The sequence below is a fragment of the Solanum stenotomum genome, chromosome 3 (assembly GCF_019186545.1).
Source record: "Solanum stenotomum isolate F172 chromosome 3, ASM1918654v1, whole genome shotgun sequence".
NCBI lineage: Eukaryota > Viridiplantae > Streptophyta > Magnoliopsida > Solanales > Solanaceae > Solanum > Solanum stenotomum.
Window position 1 is genome coordinate 57,946,201 of NC_064284.1, and position 21,685 is coordinate 57,967,885.

A 21,685-nucleotide genomic window follows, 5' to 3' on the forward strand; every position below is an offset into this window, starting at 1 on the left:
TTAGGGGTGTATTTCACTCATGTTGTAAGATCGGGGGTATTTAAGTTCAGTTAGTAAAGTGGATGAGTGTTTTTAAAGTTGTCAATAATTTGAGGATGAAACTAATAATTCACACCTAATTTAGGAGTGTTTTTCAATACTTATGGCAGCAAAGCAGATGTATGTGAAGGGACCACGTTATCAGGAACGTGACATATCAATTGAAGAAAAAGTTGATTGTGGCTGCAAGTTGAAGATTTTCTAAATTTAGGCGCACGCGTCGCAACCACTCTACCAAGTCCGTATAGCATATTATCAAAAAAATCATTTTAGTTTAAGGATATTTTTATCCATTGATTATATTATTTGTGCTTCATAAATAGAGTAGTAATTCAATATTCAATGATTACATAGACTTTTTGAGAGGCAAGAACAATTGAGATTCGCCCTAGAATTTCATTATTATCTACTTGTTCTACTTATTTGTTATGAAAGCAAAAATTGAAAGACAACCTTGGTTAACTACATCTAAATTCAAAATATTAGGATCCATAAAAATATTTACTTAAAAATGCATAACATGCCTTGATATGAAGACATATATCAAAGCCATTGTTTATTACAATTTCTATTAACCTTAAGTCAACTAAGGATCTATGAGTCGTGTTTTTCAACAACACCAAGATAAATGAGAATATCCTTACATGACAAACACCGGCAACAACGCCTATAGACATGTCACCGTTGCCAACACATTAGTATGATTCCATAACTTCGCAAATGATACTTTCATTAGGAGCCTCAATTCCAACAGATCAGACTGCAATCTAAATTACGACAAAAAAAAATTAAGCAGTACAGAACTGAGGACCACATCGCCAACTTGATAAAATATATTAGAATTTTAAAAAGATAAAAGAGTAATGAAATTAAAGGGTTTGAACATGATATCCAATGGACTGAAATTAAATATGATGTTAGAAATGATGAGGTGAATATGGAACTGAAACTTATAGATGTAGTGTTGGTACACTTTGTCTTTCAAGTAGACGAATTATTCACCATACTCTCCGTTTCCAAACTTCTCTCCTACTCCATATTTCACAAAACATGCAGTTTTCATCGCCAATCCATACGGTTTCTAGTAGGAATGTACGTGATCGGGTTGGTTCAAGTTTTTCAAATATCAAATCAAACCATTTGTGTAAAAAATTTAAATTTATAAACCAAACCAAACTAATAAAATTCGGATTTTTTCGGGATTTTCAACCTTGGGTTGGTTCGGGTTTTTCAAATACCAAACCAAACCATTTTGTCGAATTTTTAAATTTATAAATCAAACCAAACTAATAAACCTCAGTTTTTTTTCAGATTTTTGGATTTTTTCGGTAAAGTTTGCATATAAACATATAATTAACTTGTGCTCCAAATATTTCTTTAGTCCAACCAAAATATAATCATCTAAGGTGTTTCTTAAGAAAATAACACAAAATATGATGACACTAAATATTCAATAAAAAATAATAATGAAATCATCATATAAAATAAATATTGCAAAGTCATAATGAAAATGATCATAATTTAAAAGTACTAAATCATGCTAAAATAAGTTTATTAAGTATTATTTACATTACTAAATATTTAAGGAAAATTAAAATTAGATTATATATTTTAATTGTCTAAACCAATGTAAAACTAAAGAACAAATATTCAATATTATTGTCATTCTTAGTGTTGAATTGATTTTCTCTTTGCATTAGTATTAATTTGATTTTGATTTAAGTTTTATTATAATTATCAACATCTATGAACTATAATCTTTATTGGACCATTCCGAATTCTAAGTTTTAAACTTGAAATAATATATTGAAAGATAAAAACTATGAAATAGTATAAGAAATATTTTAAAATTATATCAAAGTAAATATTTTTATGTATAAAATAAAATTTTAAAATTACATATATAATGTCGAGTTGGTTTGATCTAGAGTTGATTTTTTTTAGTTAAAACCAAACCAATCCAAATATAGTCGGGTTTTTATTTTCCAATACCAAACCAACCAACTAGTTGGGTTTTTTTTTTTGGTTTGATAGGAATATGTGGTTCTCCCAGCACTGTGTTATGGGCATTTTTCTTCTTCTTTTGGATAGGAATGTGGTTCTCCAAGATTATAAGAGGCTTTTATAGTGGTTAGTTGTTAGTGATTTGAGACATCACATTACATTTGATTTGAACCATTAATTGTTTTATCCAAAGGGATTATAGATTTTTAATATATTATATATATATATAAATAAATACATTTGCCATCAGAAAAAAATTGAATTATACAAGATTCGACCCAATATCTTCTTGATCCTCAAGTCTCTCTTAAACTAGTGTTCCCCGAATTTCTTTCCCTGTATGACCACACCACCATTTCTCCTTTTTCATATGTTGTCCACTCAATTTTGGCTGAATTTTTAATAATTTTTTATCATGTATGACAAAATACGTCGTCCATATAAGCTCAAATTGATTAGGCATAATTTGTTTCCTTGTCTTATCACACGAGCTTTTAATAGCCTTGTCTTTGTTCCTGAATTCAACTCATATGTTTGCAATACATTACTTAGGATTTTGTTGTAAAACCTTTTTTAACTAATAGGAAAATTTGATTACTTTAATTCAAAGTTTTAAAATATTTTTATTTTTCAAGACTAGGTCATTTTTCTTTCTTTATCTTTAAATAAAGGTTTTGTAATTTTTTTGATAATTCTTAATATTATTTTAAGTAAAAAATAAAATCATAAAATTCACTAATAAATTTTTGAAAGCCAAAGGTTTTGTTAGCCTCTACCTCGAATCACCGTGTCTCTCATATTATCATTAGAAAAGTATCCGCCGAATAATCTTGTTGTTATATAATCTATGTATTATAATATCAATATTATAATCTATGTAACTTGTTTGTGAAGGGAAAAGACATAGATTCTCCCTGAATTTGTTCGAAAAAGTCAGTTACCATCCTGAGACGTGTAATACTACTCTCACATTATGTGGTGTATTACATTCGCTGCCACATCAGCGTCATGTCATAAATTATAATTTTTTGTTTTCTTTTCTTTATTAATTAAGTTTTCTTTTGTTAATTATATTTAACTTTAATTAATTCCTAATTAATTGTTTTAATTCTCTAATAATTATATCTTCTTCATCACTAATCCCACCTATTTTCAATTCTCATTTCATCGGAAAATCATATCCAGCCCTACCTTTACTGTTGATTTTGTTCTTCACCACCACTATATCACCTTCAATTCTTCTTCTTATTTGTCACCCAACACCAAATATCACCACCACCATTATCAATATCGATTTTTTCTTCTTCACCACCTTCAATTATCTCTTTTAATGCTTGTCACCAACCACCCATCACCACCAAACCCAAAAATTGAATAACAACCAAAAATTCTTTAACAAAGTAAAAAAAAAAATGAAAAAGATAGAAACAATCCATCAAAAATTTTCTAGATAAAATACAATTATTCACTAACAAATCTATGTGAATTAACCTAATTGCAAATTAAAAAAATTGTGCTTTAAGATTGTGATAAAAAATAAAGAAATGTGATGAAAATAAAGAATGAAGAAGAAGAGGACAATGGGTGGGGTTTGAAGAAGAAGATGTGTGGGGGGTGGGGGTAGAAAAGAGGATTCTAACTTTTTTTTTTTTTACTTTAATTTCAAACTGTCATGCTTATTTTTATTTTTGTTTTATTTTTTCGTCGCGTCAATTTTAGGGAGTAAGAAAATTCACTATTGAATAGTATAGGTGTGTAATAGGTCACTATGATAATTTGAGTGTGTAACTGACTTTTCGTGACAAGTTCAAAGAAGAATTTATGTTTTTTTCCCAAATCAAACTACCTTGCAAATATAAATCATACAATTATATCATCCTGATATTGTTATACCTGTATAGAAAATTAACTTTATTGTTTTAAGCACTTTTATTAGAAATTTTAAGTCAATTAACTTGACATTATTCATATAATTAGTCCATCCAAGTGCAAATATGGAATGGTAAAACCAATAATGCTATATATTAAATAATGACCAGTAATCATCACAATAGCGCCCATGGCCTAATGGATAAGGCGCTTGACTTCTAATCAAGCGATTGTGGGTTCGAGTCCCACTGGGCGTGTGTTATAGCAATATTATTAACTAGTTTTTTCAATTGACAATACTCTCTATTCCATTTTATCTCGTTTTAATTCATTTCACGTTCATTAACATCTTGTTTGAATAGTTGTTACACGTTTTGTTGTATTGTTAGTTATTTTATTGTATTGTTTGTTTAAATATAATCTTTTTTTTATTGTTACAATCGTTAGGTAAGAAGAAAAGATCCATTTTGTGTAACAATCCATTTGGTGTGATTGTGTTGTTACCTTAATATTCTCATCTCATTCTGTCTTTACTTAATATTTATTAATTCTCTTTTATCTTTTATCCAACATTCTCATAGTTTTACCTCGTATCCTAGTTTTCTTGTAGTTTATCATGCAAATTATGGACGTTTTTTTGTAGTTTATCATACAAATTATGGACGCATGACATTATGTAACGACATAGAACAATACAAATTTGTCCAAAATATTATATACATTAAAACAATATAGTACAATACAACACAATCTCAATACAATGTGATACATTATGAAAAAATATGAAATAACTGTCCAAACAAAGGGTAAGAAAACAATAAATACAAAGTGAAGTATTCTTATTAATATTAAGGAAATAGTTGAAAATAATAATCAACTCTCATTTTGAATTTCTAAAATAATAATTACTTAAACTAAAATGACAATTAAAATATCGAATGGAGGGAGTAATATTTTATTTCATAAAAGTATCGTACTGTTGTTAGCGAAAAAAAGAAAGTTAAATGGTTTTCCTTTTATTAATTGCACGAGAGGTGTCTATTATATTATTTAGGGTGAACTGAAAGACATTTCTCATGGCATAAAGAGTGTGTACTCTCTTGAACGCAAGTGATTAGTGAACAAACTAGACACATTATTTTTTAATGGGTAACTTTAAAATTAGTTGGCTTTTAATGATATTAAAGCTTATATATATTGTATTTAATTATTTTCTTTTCTTCTTTGTAAAATATTTATTTTAATTTCTTTTTCAATTTAATTTTTTTTATTTTTTTTCTTTAATTAATTTTTTATCTTTTCACTTTTAATTATTTATAAAAAATTACGTATATTTTTTTAAAAAAATAATTAAAAAGTGTCCTTTAATTTTAACGTTTTAATTTTTTCATGTTTTATTTGATTTTCTTCACTTATTTTGATATCCGTTCTAAATTAACCTATTTTAGATACAAGACCTTTGGAATTAGGCTTGAAATGAAATCAAAAGGAAAGATAAAGAAAATAAAAAGAGTAAATAAAATCAGTAGAAAAACAAAAGTGAAAAAACAATGAATAAAGGTAAAAAAAAATTTAGATACAAGGAAAAAATGTGTATTAACTTAATTTAAATACAAGATTGAGAAATAAGAATATTGTTTAAAAATAATTTTAAAAATAAAAAATATTTACACATGTGGCAAACGCGTGTGTACAAACACAATCAACTTGGGTGGTTGAAGATGCCACATCAGCATAAAAGGTGGACAAAATTAATTTAAAAAAAAAAACAAATGAGTTGGGGGAAATAATAGGACGCTACTTAAGTTTAAGCGTGTCTCTAAAATTTCGGTCATAGTTTAGGGAGTACTTGTGTCGTATCCCATAATTCAGGCACAAAGTAAGCAGTGATCCAAAATGACCTAGTTTTAGATTAGGGTATTTCATGCTCATCCATTATGGGGTCATTTTGTATGAGGGATGAAAAATACTAATCTCAAGATAAATCATAGGATTATTTATCATGTGATTGATTAGGGATATTAATTAGTCCCTGAATTATTTATTCCATCGTTTATATTATAATGATGAAATAAAGTAGTCCATATATGATGAGATAACTTTATTTATGCCATTCTCCATAGTAGTAAACCCAAGCAAACTATATATAGAGTTCAAGGAAATGATCTCTTATGATCACTTACAAATTAAATAGAAGAAAATGATATTTTTAGATTTTTAGTATGCCATTTAATAGGTCGTTACAGACGCCTACAAAAAAATTCGGCCAAAAAATCACTAGGTGCACATATGACACAAAATACAAGGACTAACACACACGAAAAAAATAAAAAAATCTCATTTCCTATATTGGGCCTCATTTCAACACGAAAATACTTATGTTTGCCCCTTCAAACCAACTGATCACGCCATTTAATATGTCGTCACAGACACCCACAAAGGATTTCAGCCAAAAAATCACCGGGCGCACATATCACTCAAAATCCATGGACTAACTCACAAAAAAAATAGAAAAATCTCATTTCCTATTTTGGGTGGGCCTCGTTTTGACTCAAGAAAATCTGCATTTACCCCTCTAATCTAACCCATGCCATTAATAGATCTCGGATGCCCATAAAAAGTTTCAGTCAAAAGACTGCTAGTCGCACATATCACACAAAATCTATGAACTAACACACGAATAAATGAAAAAAATAATACTCATTTCCTATTTTGGGCCTCGTTTCGACTAAAAAAACCCCACATTAAACCCTCCAAACAAACCCATGCCATTGTATAAGTCATCGCGAACGCCTACAAAAAGTTTCGGCTAAGAAATCGCTGGGCACACATCACACAAGATTTATGAACTAACACATTCGAAAAAAGGAAAAATCTATATTTCATGTATTAAGTCTCGTTTCGACTCACAAAAAACCTATGTTTGTCCCTCTGAACTATAGCATTCCATTTAATATATCCTCATGGATGTCCACAAAAAATTCGGCAAAAAATTGTTAGTCACACATATCACACAAAATCTATTGACAAACACACACGGAAAATGGAAATATCCCCATTTCTTGTTCAGAGCTTATTTCGACTCGAAATAACCTACGGTTACCCCTCCGAACCAACTCATGCCATTTAATAGGTCATCACGGATGCCCACAAAAAAGTTTGTCCAGAAAACAATCGGGCACACATACCACACAAAATCCATGGACTAACACACACGAAAAATATGAAAAAATTCCCATTTCCTATTTTGGGTCTCGTTTCGACTCGGAGAAACACACGTTTGCACCCTCCTAATCAAATCACACCATTTAATAGGTTGTCATGGACACCCAAAAATATTTCGGCCAAAAAATCATCAGACACACATATTCAACAAAATCGATTGACTAACACACAAGAAATAATAAAAAAATCCTCATTTCCTATTCCGGGCACTGTTTCGACTCGAAAAAATATATGTTTGCTCCTATGAACCATCCCATGATATTTAATAGGTTGTCATGGACGCCCACAAAACTTTTTGCCAAAAAATCACCAGACGCACGTATCACACAAAATCCATGGATGCACAGACATAAAAACCAAAAAATCCCGATATCCTATTATAGGTTTCATTTTAATTAGAAAAAATCTACATATTCCCATCTAAACCAGCTCACACCATTTAATAGGTCGTCACGGATGTAGAAAAAAATTCAGCCAAAAAATCACCGGATGAACATATTAACAAAATTTAACACACAGAAAAAAAATGGAAAAATCCCCATTTCCTATTCTAGGCCTCACTTTGACTCAAAAAAATTTAAGTTTGCCTCTATGAACCAACCTACACCATTTCATAGTTCATCCCGAACGCCCATAAAAAAATTCAGCCAAAACACCATTAGACGTACATATTACACAAAATTCTTAGACTAACACACGAAAAAATGGAAATACCCCAATTTCCTATTTCGGGCATCGTTTCGACTCAAAAAATCTATGTCTTCCTCTCTGAACTAATCCATGTCATTTGATAGGTTATCACAAACGCTCACAAAAACTTCATCCAAAAAATCATTGGACGCACATATCACACAAACTAAGACTCGACCTTGACCCTAGACCCCGATATCCCAACCCGAGACCCCAACCTAAGACTGAAACCACGCCCCAACCTGACCCTATCCCGAGACCCGACCCCGACATTGACCATGAGCCGAGATCCCGAACCATGACCTGACCCTAACCCCGACCCGAGATCCCGAGCCTAGACCCCAAATTGAGACCCAACCCTGATCGAAGACCCCAACCCGATCCCTACTCGAGACCCGACCCCGACCAAAGACCTGACCTGAGACCCGATCTCGACCCCTAACAAAGACAAGACCCGACTCTGATCTTGACCCAAGACCCAACTCGAGATCCGACTCGAAACCTGACCCCGATCCCGAACTTTGATCAAACTTTGACATCAACACTTGACTTTCGATTTTCAAATCCTAACTGAGATTGACACCCGAATCGAGACTCGATTTCGAATCAGGACCTTTCCCCAACTTAGGATCCAACTTTCGAAATGAGAACCTTTTTCGACATTCAACCCTGACATCCAACCCCGACACTCAACTCGAAGCCCTATCCCAACACCTAATTTGAGATTCGACCCTGACTCAACCCAAAACTTGGGAGTTGGGTCTCGAATCGAGGTCGAGAGTTGGGTCTCGAATTGAGAATCAGGAGTTGGATCTGGGATTAGTATTGATAATCGATACTCGAGACTTAAGTTGGGATGGAAAGTTGAGGTGTGAGGTTCAAAATGATTTTGCAAAATGTTTTCCTTACTTTTTTAAGGGAAGTCAGTTTTCTTAAATTTGAGGAAAATAAGTTGACTTGAAAAATATTTATACCAACCAAATATGAAAAAATTGGAAAACATTTTCCTTCATATACGAAGAGGCAACAATCTATTTACCTTTAAGGGTCTATCGGAAACAATCTATCTACCTTTCAGAGGGACTACATTGGATATGTTGTTACTATTGTTGATCCACAGAGATCTTTGATGTTTGAAAAACCATGTCTTAATTTTATTTTATTTTTAACCCTTCCCTAGGAGCTCCCACCCCTTTTGCTTCCTTGGTGACTCGAACTCGCAACCTTCGGGTTGGAAGTGAGAGGTGCTTACCATCCAAGCAACACCCTCTCGTCAAACCATGTCTTAATTGCTCTTTTGGTAATTTGAAATCCAGTTGTTCAATAACATACATAGTTTTTGGTCTCTTCCATCTGCATTTGCTCTTGTTTCAATAATGGTGGCTTTTTTGAGTGCATGGATTTGAAGGTCCATAATTGAGAACGAAAAAATGTTTCCTTGAATATGTTATTGACATGAGCACCTAAAAGTAGTTGTTTCTCATTGGCGAGATGATTCCTTCTCATGTGTATAATCCACTGGATTCATTGTAAATGTCCTTAAATCATTTTCAATGTGGTCACATGTTTTTTTATTACTATTAGAAATGAAAAAACTACCTTTCCAGTCTTTTTTGATACAATTTAAAATATTTGATTTTCCGTTATTTAAATCGTCTGCCTCCGTCATCCTTTTTGGCATTTTGGCTTTTGATAACTAATAAGTAACATAAGAGTTGGTTATTTAGTTCAGTTGGTTATTCCTGCTATTTTTATATTTCCTTGAAAAAACTGGCTCAATGCCTGAGACAGCTGGTGCACAAAGCATCCCACATTTGCTTGAGATAGCTCGATGCACAAAGTATCCCGCATTTACGCAGGGTTAGGGGAAGGGCCACATCTCAAGGGGTGTGGTGTGATGTAGACAATCTATATATCCTAATGCAAACATTAGGGACTAGTGGACTAGTTTCACAACTCTAACTCGTGACCAATAGATCACACAGAGTCAACTTTACCATCCCGACATGAATCAAAAATTAGTCGGGCCAATGAATTCTGGGCAACAATAAACCGAGAGAAAAATTGAGACACTTCAACAATGCTATATATAAAGGAGAGCCTGTTGCCTTACAAAAAGAAAACAGAAGCCAGGGATTAACTCAAGTTACAACTCTTACGAAAAAGAAATGTGACAAGATGCAATGGATTTTCATCAACCACTGATCTTTATGTGATTGCATACGTTTCTAACGAAAAATTAAACTACAATGATATCACCGCTCATTCAGCAACAACACCTGTGCCACTACTTCTAACTTTGCCCTTGCGGTTCCATATTGGAGTAGTCTCAATGAGCTTATGAGGGACAAGACGTTTTTCGCGTTTGGTTAGCTTTTTGAAGTTGCTTACTCTCAACTTAGCTATCTCGGCCTCCTCCGCCGGTGTTATCTCCCTAAGTACCACTGTCAATCTACATTCTGGCCTCACCATCAGTCCACACTTTCCTTTAGCATGGTAGGACAGCCTTTTCTTGAAAAGTCCCTTTCCAAGAAATGCCTCAGCTGCACCAAACATAATAAGGATGAAGTACTCCAAAAGGGTAGAAATGAGATGAAAATATGTAAAGCTTTTGTTTGTCATTTTACCAACAAGAAGACGATCCGGATCAAATCCATGGTTATGCACTGCATTTGCCCGAGCTGAGTGTATAACCTACATGACAAATGTTCCCATTATATCACACACTTGAACTATGAGTCATGAGCTTCTTTATACTTCAGTGCTCATGTTAGACACAGCTTGGTGTACTTTCTTGTGGATAGACAAAGCTGTCATAGAAACAATTGCGACCTCCTGTTTTGACGGAACCGTAGGCAATATATTTGTCATAGAAGCAATTACTTGTAATATCATATCTGCAGTGGCCTTACCTGATAGACAGTTTTGGAAGCTCGCTTTACTGTAACTTGCAACTGTAACAATGCATCTTCAACACGCATGCCACGAACTAATGCAGCAACCAAATTCACCTTCTTTGGGCTCTGAAAAGGACAACACGTTAAAATATAAAAGAATGGCAGGTCCAGAATTATTAGCAGTTGCTGCTGATGGAGTAACACCAATGAAGATTGTTAGTGATCACAATTCAACAAACAGCAGAATTTTACAACTACCACACACACTTCCAAATTTGGAAAATTTATCTGAAAATCAAACAAGATTATGAACCAGGTAAAGGGGAGATGTCATGACTGGTAGAAATGCAAATATACAAGGTAAAAATAAAGGCAAGTTACAGATGTAGAAAGCACCAACAAACTGCTTCAAATGATAAATCAATCAAACTTCCCAAAGCAAAGCTGGCTCCAAGCTCAAATAAAGGAGGGTTGCAGTGAGTTAACAGTCGTCAAAGAAGTAATTCATCTATAGATTAACTATGATCAATTCTTTGAGCATAGAAGATTCATATAGGCAACCACAACTATTTTGAGATTGAAATGCAGTTGATTGATATAGAAGTTGAAATTAGTCCTTTTTTACAGGAGAGAGATTTGCTGATACAAAGGATTACAATATAATGGGAATAAAAATTGTTAAGAAAAATTGAGAGAAGATGGTAAAGAGAGAGTTCATAAAAAATAAATGTTTCAGCCCCTGAGGGATGGCCTAGTGGTCAAAGAATGGGAGTGATAACCCTGAGGACCAAGCAAATCCCAGTAAAGTGCAAACTGCACACGGGTGAATTCTTCAGATCTGCCTTGGTGAGCAAAGTTATCCGATAATTATGTTGGTGGGAGGTAACAGGTAAAGGGTGGATTAGTTGAGGTGCATGTTATTTGTCCCAAGCACCAAAGTTATCAAAAAAGAAAAGCAACTCGCCCAATCTTAATGGTGAAGAACTATTTCCTGTAAATAAGGCCAAGTCCCTTGTCCGGCAGACAGAATCTGGTAGAAAAGATATATGGATGACTGCTCTGTAAGGAGTGAATCTGGTAGAAGACATTTAGGAGTTCAGGGCGACTTTCCTTAGCAATCAATAAGGCGAAGAAGAAAGAACTAGAAACTCCACCTAGAAAGAAACAAGAGAAGATATTTCTCTCATAAAACCAGAAGGCTGTGCTATCTCATACCTGTTTTATACCCTTCAAATCTGCTTGAACTTTTGAAGGTTTAGAAATTGCTTTCTCTGCTTCTGTACTGGAAGTACTTGATGTTAACAATGGTGTTAATGGAGAAGAAACTGGTGTTGCATCATCTGCAATTAATGTCCTTGAACTAGACAACCTCTATCAAAAGAAAAATAATATTCAGAAACAATGGAACTGTTTGAATCAATTAAATTCTAGTTTTGCAGGTGAGCTATTTGATAACTAAAGAACAAAATCCCCACAGTTATAAAATAAATAAGGAAAAAAGAAGCAGAAGTGTCTTTTGTAGCTTGCAAGTGTAAGTCATGATAAGCAATTGATTAGAAGATTATAGGCACAAGCATTAGCATATCTAAACTGGAACCATGATGTAAAAATAAGAAAAGCATTTAGAAAAAACATATAGTGATAATAAGTCCTTATAGATATCTTAAACTATTAGTGTATGTGTGTATTGCTTTCTTGATAAGTAATAGCTATGTGTACATCAAGGTACTCATATTTAGATCGTATTAAATGTTTCAATACAGGAGTTAGTTTCTTGCATGACACATGCTTTAGGCTAACACCCTAACAACTATGAACATAGATTAGATGTCCTACTAATGAAATTTTTGTCACCATGAAGCTCTACCTCATAAAAAGTTTATCGCACTGAAACAAGAAAAACACAATTACAGAATGTCAACTCAGCACACCATATATGGGAACAATAGATAAAGTACAGGACATTTTAAGCATTACCAAATGTTGTAGGTATTGGTACAATGGCCTTGAGATGCTAGGTGAAAGTGTATTCCGCAGGCTTGGTAAATAAGGCACCTCACCTAGAAAATGCATAATTTTCAGCTATCAGATAAGTTGATGTAGAGACATCAGAATTGAAAAAGGATTTGAAGGCTACCAAAGGCAGATCTTCGGATCCCATAATTTGACTTGCTTATCGACTCATTGCATTGACTATTTACATTCAACGTGAGACATTTCTAACATCAGTTTTATCATGATCCACATAGAAATACTAAGATTTACCAAGTACTGGAGTTGCCTTCGAGTGAAACGATGAATTAAATGGAACAGTTCAGTTTTGTTGATATCTCTTCCCAGCCTGACGAAGTATGCATTGAAGATGCCGTTGCTAGCCCACCATTTCGATAGCTAAAATAAATCCCCCTCAACACCGAAAGTGCAGCTAGACAATCTCAGTATGTCTACAAAGCAGAGAAGCACAGTAATTATTTTAACCTGTCAATGCAAGTCAATGTTCCCTATGAAAACATTAAGAAAGAAGGAGAAGTACAATAAAACTCTCTAAGTGCACAATTGGGAGAAAAATATGATTCACAAGTAGTTTTTTATTTGTTTTGCTTTATTTTATATTTAATTGTATTGTCCAAGCAAGTTTCACCCACTTTGACTAATTCACTGGATACGAGCTACCTTCCATCCGTACATCTACAAGTACATGTAGAAATCACCTAGCATTTTTTGCTCCTATTGAGATTCGCTAGACCACGCCCTCGGGTGCAGTTCACCAATAGTTTCCCAAACATATTCTTTTATTTTGATAACCGTAGTTTCCAGGTCAACTTGTGCGCACCTCAACTAATTCCACGAGATCCTGCTACCTCCCACCAGTCAGAGGTACCATGTAACTTTGTCCACCAAAACTAGAGCCGATGTGAAGAAATCACCTAGTATTTTTGCCTTGGCTCCTCATGGTGTTCAACCCACTTCATTGACCACTAGGCCACAACCTTGGGTGCGTTTCCCAAACATATTTTAAACAAGTGCTAATGGTGAACATGGTCTTTGTGAGCTTCACAAAGCACAATCGGACCCAAACTAGCTTAAAAGTTGTCTACCTATTGTCACTTATATATACAAAAAAAAATTGGAAGTGTAATGAACATGATGACTCACCCCAAGTTACTGTATTGACTGATTGTAAGACTTCAACAATGAAAAAAAACCCACCCATTTTCCATAGGGATTTCATCAAACAGGTTGCATACACAACATAACCACAAACTCCTTACTTTTAACCAAAAGTGTAAAAAAAGAGTGGAAACCCCCTTGAAAAATCAGCAACCAGGTGCAGCAGATTCAGAAGATGATTGAAGACCATAAATTTAACATTGTCCATTGTTTTGGAGAGGCTAAAAGCCAGCTGATGCATTAGCCTCGCTAAGTCAGACTTGAGGAAATCAAGGTCTTCACCCTCTTCTCTAATCTCCCCAACAACATTAGAGGGCTAATCAATGTGGACAAATGGAGTCTCCCCTCTTTTAGACAGATTAAAATTAAACCATCTCATTTTGTGTATGATCCGCCATGAATTGTGTCTATAATTTCCCTAGTTCGTTAGTCTCTAGAGTTCTAGTCTCTTCTCAATGATCATGTACAAAATTTGGAATGCCAAACTCAAAATTGTATCTTTTTGCACATCAACGATCAAAGGAGAGTTTTCATTAAAAAAGAAAAGAAAAAGTGGGTTGACATTTGGGAAGAACAACTGATCCCACATTAACAAGAATAGAAGAATGTGCAAAATAAGTCATGAAACCAGTAGTAACCCAATGACTGCATGAATGGGGCAAGAAAGAGAGTGAACACTATAGAAGGCCAACAAGGGAGAGACCTATCAGTCGAAGAGGTGCACTAGGTTAATTCGTCCCATCTGCCGTCTGCCTAAGCCATTATGGTCAGAATTACCCAAGAACTATGTGATATATGTGCCAATCGATTAGTCGACATAAGCTAGCGCAAGCTGGTCCTTGAACCATCTTAATTTTTTAAACAAAAAAGGGAGCTCGGAATTTTCCGTTCGACCCACCAACGACTGTGATTTGTGAATTGTGCCACTCAATAGACCTTTCATCAAACAGGTTACCTACACAAACTCAGCTAGACACATACACTTCTGGTTCTGGGTACCAGTGAAGTCCAACTATTTGATTAATCAAGAACTATTTTTCCTACGTATATCAAGAAATAAACACAAAACTATAAAACCCAAATTCACATTTCCATTTTCCTACCATTAAAAGTTCATTGTATTAGCTAAAAAACAAATACACTTCTGGGTACCATTGAAATTCAACTATTTGAATAATCAAGAACTGATTTTTCCTACCTGTATCAAGAAGTACACACAAAACTACGAAACCCAATTTGCAATTTCTCATTTTATTTTTTTTACCATTAAATGCTCATTGTGAAAAAAAGGGTAATCAGAGGAAAACTTACCTCAGGGTTTCGCCGAAAGAAAATGGAGAAGAGCAAAGTGTGATTAATTAGTAGAAATGAGAAAATTACTAGTTCATTACCTAACATAGTTATAATTTTCATTAATTACCCCTTGTACCTTAATTTTAACTATAATATTACATGTGCATCTCTCCTCTCGTCCCCTCTCTCTCAACTCTTTCATCTCTTATACATATATATAAATACAAATTAATATGATTGTATATCATTTATTCTTTGATACATATACGTACTATATATATATATATATATACATATATATATATATATACATATATATATATATATATATATTTCTATATTTATTTATTCATTACCTTAAAAGCACGAACTCCTAACTTGAATGTTAAATTATTATAATATCCATAACTTAGATTGTGACCCTTTTGATGAGTTGTGACTTTTCCGATAAGTTGTGACTTTTTTTAAAGGGTTGTGATTTTTTGAATAGTTGTGACTTTTGCAAGAGTTGTGACTTTTTCAATGAGTCATGACTTTTCCAAAAAGTTGTGACTTCTCGAAAAGGTCATGACTTTTCAGATAAGGCACAAAAAACACTTGTTCGTACTACCAAGTTGTGATTTTTCGATGAGTTGTGACTTTTTCAATAAATTGTGACTTTTCGAAAGGGTTGTGACTTCTCAAAAAGGTCATGACTTTATATATATATATACATACAATTATCTGACAGGTATACAAATACAATTCGCATCTCTCCACTCTCTGTCCTCTCTCGCTCACCTCTCTCCTCCCTCTCCCAAATCTCGTTTGCCAGATATACAAATACAATCATTAATACATATGTATAACAGTTATATATATACAATTATCTGACAGATATACAAATACAATTCGCCTCTCTCCACTATCTGTCCTCTCTTGCACACCTCTCTCACTCGCCTCTCTCCTCCCTCTCTCAATTTCGTTCCCCAAATATACAAATACAATCATTGATACACTGTATATCAGTTACATACATACAATTATCTAACAGATATACAAATACAATTCGCTTCTCTCCACTCTCTCACTCGCCTCTCTCCCCCCTCTCCCAGTCTCACTTGTCTCTCTCCTCCCTCTAACATGTAACAACGAATCGTAATTAGCAAACTATAGATATGAAGCCTAATTAAGTTTATTTTAATGGCTATTTGTGAAATTTCCTCTTAAAAATATGAGCCTCATTTGTAGTCTATTTTGTTTGGGGCCTCTTTTGTTTTGTTCATCCAACTAATTTGGGCCTATGAAATCCAGATCAATAATATATAGCCCATTATCTATTAAAGCAAGAATGTTTTTGCTCTAAAAGATATTTATTGTAGTATTTTCACTTTATACTATTAAGGGTCGTTTGGTGGGAATAAATTATTTCGAGATTAATTATTCTTTCATGTATATAGAATAATTTATCTTATCACTATGGTATAAGTGGTGAGATAAATAATCATGTAATTAACTAATACCTTCAACCAAATGCAGGATAAAATAATCTTGTATTTTATTTCGAGACTATTATGCCTTGTACCTCACACCAAACAACCCCGGTATATTTTGTGCAATAAATTGACAAATAGTTATTTTTTGGACGGTTAATTAAGTTTAAACAGTTTTAAAATTAATTTAATATATTTTCACTTTTTAATATGAAAATAAAATTTTGAAAGATATCCCTAGTTAAAACCCAGAAGAATATATATATATATATGATTGAGGTGTCTGAGAAAGCTTTCACGCACCTCAATTAATTTTACGGAATGCATGTCAACCCCGACCAGCAACAGCCAACAGGTAACTCTGTCCATCAAGACTAAAACAGACGGAAAAAAAATCACTTAGTCTTTTTGCCTCTATTGAGATACTACATAAAATTTTAACTGGGGTTAACATTTATCTTTGATTGTTGAATTTCAAACTCTAGCAAAATCTTCATATTTCAATTGTAAAAGTTTGAGCTCTACAAATCATTCCCAGAGATTGAATCGATAAAGATTTGAATTCCATAAATAGTTCACGTAAAATTCTAGAAAATTTTTTAATCCTAACATATCATGATGAAGCTTCATTTGCTAAAAAATTGAACTCCTTTTTGTTTTTTTTAAAAAAAAAATCAAAGATAAAAATTCGAACTCCAATATCATATTGTATTGATTTTCTTTGATATTGATCCACGACAATAAAAAGAAAATGATCTTCTGCCATATTCTAATAATAATCTCCTTTTTATCTAGACAAATAAATTTTCATCTTGACTTAAATCATATTTCGTGAATCAAATCTAAATAAAAAATCATTAAAAGATGAATATTCAACACATTTGATTTAAATAATGGTAAACTGTAGCAATGATCGTAAAAAAATATTCTTTTTTATTCATTGTGTACATCTCTATATATCGAGCCCAAGTGTGCTCATAATAAATTTAAATTACCTATAACTAAATTAATCATAGCTGACAAAACTTTATGATAATAGTACAATTTATCCCCTAGATAAAATTCGCAAGGAATTTCATTGTTTAGCTAATTAATTCATCTATCGTTAATTTGTGTTTTCTCATAGTGAGCATAACGGTTTAACTACATAATTTTTTCATTCGTCGTTAATCTAATTATGAGCACAACATAATTTATGTGTTTGTCGTTAATCTAATTGTGAATATAACTATTCAACTACATAATTCATTATTAATCTAATTGTGAACACAACTATTAATTTGGATATATAATTCATTCACCATCTAATTGTGAGCATAAGTGCATAACTACATAAATACTTGTGAACTTAACTATTTAGCTACATAATTCATTCATCTTGAATTGTACAATTGTTTAATTAACTACATAACTCATTTGTCGTCAATTTAACTGTGAGCACGACATTTGTTTAGCTACATAATTCATTCATCGTGAGCACAACTATTTAGCTATATAATATATTCATCGTTAATTTATAGTCTAATATATAATGTAATATATAGTTATATAGTATGATATATAGTGCACACGCGATTGACTCTTGCTTCCTATTAACATTCTCATTACGTGAGATGTGAGGGCTCATCTACTTTTAACGTCCTCATTTTAGTGGAAATAATCATTGTTAATACACCAATAAATAGTAACTAATAATTTTAATTCATGCTAATCAACAATAATTAACGTGATTATTTAACCACAGTAAAATTATTTAATATTAAATATTAAAAAATGATTCAAAAAATAAGTAATTAATAATAAAAATTCTTAATATGTTAAAAATAACTAGTAAAATAAAAAAATATTTTTGAAATATCGGACGAGTAAAAGTTAGCAAAGAAGACAAATTCCATTGAAAAAAATTACAAAATAAAACACAAAAAAGTTCCTAATTAATTACACCACTAATCCACAATAATTACACTATCAAAAAAGGTAAAAAAAAATGTTGCAAATATCTAAGAGCATCTTCAACAAATAAATATCTCTAACTTACTATACTCAAAATTTCAGCACTCATCTTATCCACCATTGCTCTTCCATCTTCAACCTTCAATCCTAACCGTAAATCCGCAACCAAACCTACCTTTCCCTTTACGATTCATCACATTGAAAACACTCTTATACCCTTTCAAAATTACGTCCCACGTTACCCTCACGTCTCCGAGGGCATCAAACGAGAAGAAGAAGTATAGATGGGTATTGAATTATTTAGCGTATAACATTACTTCTATCATTGTATTGAGATTTTCAAATGGTTTCTTCTTGATTCAAAGTCTTATATTTGAGGAGATTGTTTGTTATTTGAGGAGACAAGTTAAAATACTATAACTTCATCAAGGTTCTGCCCTCTTAAACCCTTATTGCTTATGAGGAGAAAAACATGATTCCAAACATAATCGTTGGACGAACTCACAGAATGGTGATCGAAAATCGTAAGTTCAAGTTATTATGGTTATGTTGACAATTATAGGGTTGTATTATATATATTTCTTTCTTTAAAGGTTTGAAGACTCATGGTTGGAGTTTGGTTGTGGCTATTTTGGGGTTGAAAAGGAGGGGTGTGGCGATACACCGAGTTTTTATTGTTGTGCAAGCATATCTATTTGATTGTGGTGGACTATTTCATAGGCCTTCAATTGTTAATAGCTGTTGGGAAATTGCTTGTCATATCATTAATTTATGGTTGTAATTTAGAGAAGAAAATGTAATGCAACATATGTTTAAAAAGGGTCCGACGAGCTAATCACTCTCCTAGTTATCTCTAAATTGCTATTTCGATCCTGATGTGTTAATATTCTATTTGTAATGGTCGTGTCACTTGATTTTGTGTAGATTACATTTAATTTAAAATTTTACCTTGCGTTCCATCATCGTTTTCTAATTCAACCGCTCTATATGAAAATACTTGATCAACTCAGAACGGTCTCAACCATTTAGACTTGAGCTTGCTAGGAAATAAGTGCAACCTTGAGTTGAAGAGAAAGACCAAATCTCCGAGCGCAGATTATCACATTTCAATCTTTTGATCGTGATACTTCTTCATTCTCTCTTTGTACAAGGCTAAACTTTCGTATGTGTTGAAGAGAAACTCATCATGCTCATTGATCTGATTCAACCTCTGTTAAGATGCAGCACCCAGTTCAAATTGAGCTTTTTGAGTGCCCACATGGCTTTGTCCTCTAAGTCTATAGGCAGATGGAAAGTCTTGCCAAGTTGGTAAGGAGATATACCTATAAGAGTTTTGAATGCAGTTCGATATGCCATAAAGTGTCATCAAGCTTTCTCGACCAATCAGTTTTGTTTGCATTCACAGTCTTTGCCATGATTGACTTAATTTCTCAATTTGAAACTTCAACTTGCCCACTAGACTGCGAATAGTAAGGAGTTGCTACACTGTGTCAAACACCATATTTCTCAAGCAACACCTTGAACAACTTATTACAAAAGTGGGAACCTCCATCACTGATTACTGCTCGCGGTGTATCAAATTTGGTGAAGATATTTCGTTTAAGGAATGTGGTGACACTTTTACCTTCATTATTAGAAAGCACTACAACTTTCACCCACTTAGATACATAGTCAACCACCGCAAGTATGTACTTCATCTAATTCGAACTAACAATGGGGCCATAGATTCAAGTCCCCAAACATCAAATAATTCAATCACTATAATAGAAGTCATGAGTGGGAGTTCATGTTTCATTCAAATATCTCTTTCTCTTTGACACGGATCACACGATTTGACGAAATCATGAGAATCTTGGTGAATAGTAGGCCAATGCACCCGTATTGCAGAATTTTATAGGTTGTCTGAATACCACTATATATATATGATGACCTCCAAGAAGAGACAAATGACATGCCTCTAATATACTCATCTTCTCTACCTCAAGTATGCGCGACGAATAATCCCATCAGGACAAACATGATACAAGTATGACTCTTTCCAGAAGAACTTCTCCACATCAGATATGAACTTTCTACGTTGGTGAAAAGACAAATATGAATGTGTCACATCACTCACTAAGTAATTCGCAAAATCTACAAATCATGGAATTAGATTATGTGAAGCCACCAAAACTTGCTCATCTAGGAAAGTGTCACTCCCCGAGCCTACACCCTGGACATAACTGGCACTCAAAAATTATTGTTGGTTCCCAAGCGAACCCTTGGACTGGCTCTTTACTTAGCGGAAGACTTACTTAAGCAAAATGAAAACTCATGATGCAAAAATAACTTAAAAAACTTAATTTAAACTCAACCTCCAATAATCGTCTGAAAGTAATTCAACAAATATTAGTTAAATGTCTCATAAACTCAAAAACATTACAACACAAAGGAAATAATGATAGACTCCTCGACCTTTAAACTATCTACAAAGCCTGTATTATTACAGAAGGATTCGAGACAAGACCCACGACATCCTAACAAACTAGAAATAAAAGTGGAACCCTCCGTAAGCAAAGAGGCTCACCATAGCTAACTGGGACTGCAAGTGGTATCAATGGAGCTTCTGTTGATGACCCTGAATACCTGTATCTGCATCATAAAAGATGCAGGCCAAATGGTGTCAGTACATGAAATGTACGAGCATGTAAGGGGAATTCTAAAGCATAAACATAAACTTGAACTAATAGAAAAGAAACATACTTACCTCTTCTCAAACTCACTCAACTCAACTCAATATCCCCTCAAGAATAGGATACTCAACTCAAGGAAACATAGTTCAACTCAACTCAATGAAACATAGAGATCAACTCAACGATAAGGTACTCAACTCAGAGGTAAGATACTCAACTCGAAGATACTCAACTCAAGATACTCAACTCAAAGATACTCAACTCAAGATACTCAACTTAAGATACTCAACTCAAGATACTTAACTCAATGATACTTAACTCGAAGATACTCAACTCCAGAATTAAGCAATAATAAAAGACGCAATATATGGAGAGCTTTTAAAAACAGTAGATACTAACT

General features: G+C 33.2%; 1 protein-coding gene and 1 non-coding gene across 5 annotated transcripts; one reads left to right on the forward strand and one right to left on the reverse strand.

Annotated features, from left to right (window-relative positions):
* Positions 1-4,096: 4,096 nt before the first annotated feature.
* TRNAR-UCU (transfer RNA arginine (anticodon UCU)) lies at positions 4,097-4,169 on the forward strand. Its single transcript has one exon. It is a non-coding gene; the product is annotated as a tRNA-Arg (tRNA).
* Positions 4,170-9,917: 5,748 nt separating this feature from the next.
* On the reverse strand, positions 9,918-15,352 carry LOC125859988 (uncharacterized). 4 transcript variants are annotated; one of them, XM_049539850.1, is made up of 6 exons: positions 15,207-15,352; positions 12,862-13,168; positions 12,702-12,784; positions 11,940-12,093; positions 10,740-10,850; positions 9,918-10,521 (listed from the first exon to the last, which is right to left on the reverse strand). In XM_049539850.1, the coding sequence occupies exons 2-6, from the start codon at positions 12,883-12,885 to the stop codon at positions 10,090-10,092; spliced, it is 804 nt and encodes a 267-aa protein (XP_049395807.1). In that variant the 5' UTR covers positions 12,886-13,168; positions 15,207-15,352; the 3' UTR covers positions 9,918-10,089. The 4 variants fall into 4 exon arrangements, 3 of the variants coding, with proteins under 3 accessions (XP_049395807.1, XP_049395808.1, XP_049395809.1); XM_049539851.1 differs by lacking the exon at positions 15,207-15,352 and having other exon boundaries at positions 12,990-13,046; XM_049539852.1 differs by lacking the exon at positions 15,207-15,352 and having other exon boundaries at positions 11,940-12,095; positions 12,862-12,911.
* Between the last annotated feature and the right edge of the window lie 6,333 nt (positions 15,353-21,685).

What these genes read in the sequence shown, in the direction of transcription:
- LOC125859988 (XM_049539850.1), bottom strand. Translation starts at nt 12,885, where the DNA reads ATGGGATCCGAAGATCTGCCTTTG. An exon ending in ACCAATACCTACAACATTTG is followed by an intron (nt 12,094 to 12,701) that starts GTAATGCTTAAA and finishes CTTTTGATAGAG; the next exon opens with GTTGTCTAGTTCAAGGACAT. An exon ending in CTTCCAAAACTGTCTATCAG is followed by an intron (nt 10,522 to 10,739) that starts GTAAGGCCACTG and finishes TTTGTCATGTAG; the next exon opens with GTTATACACTCAGCTCGGGC.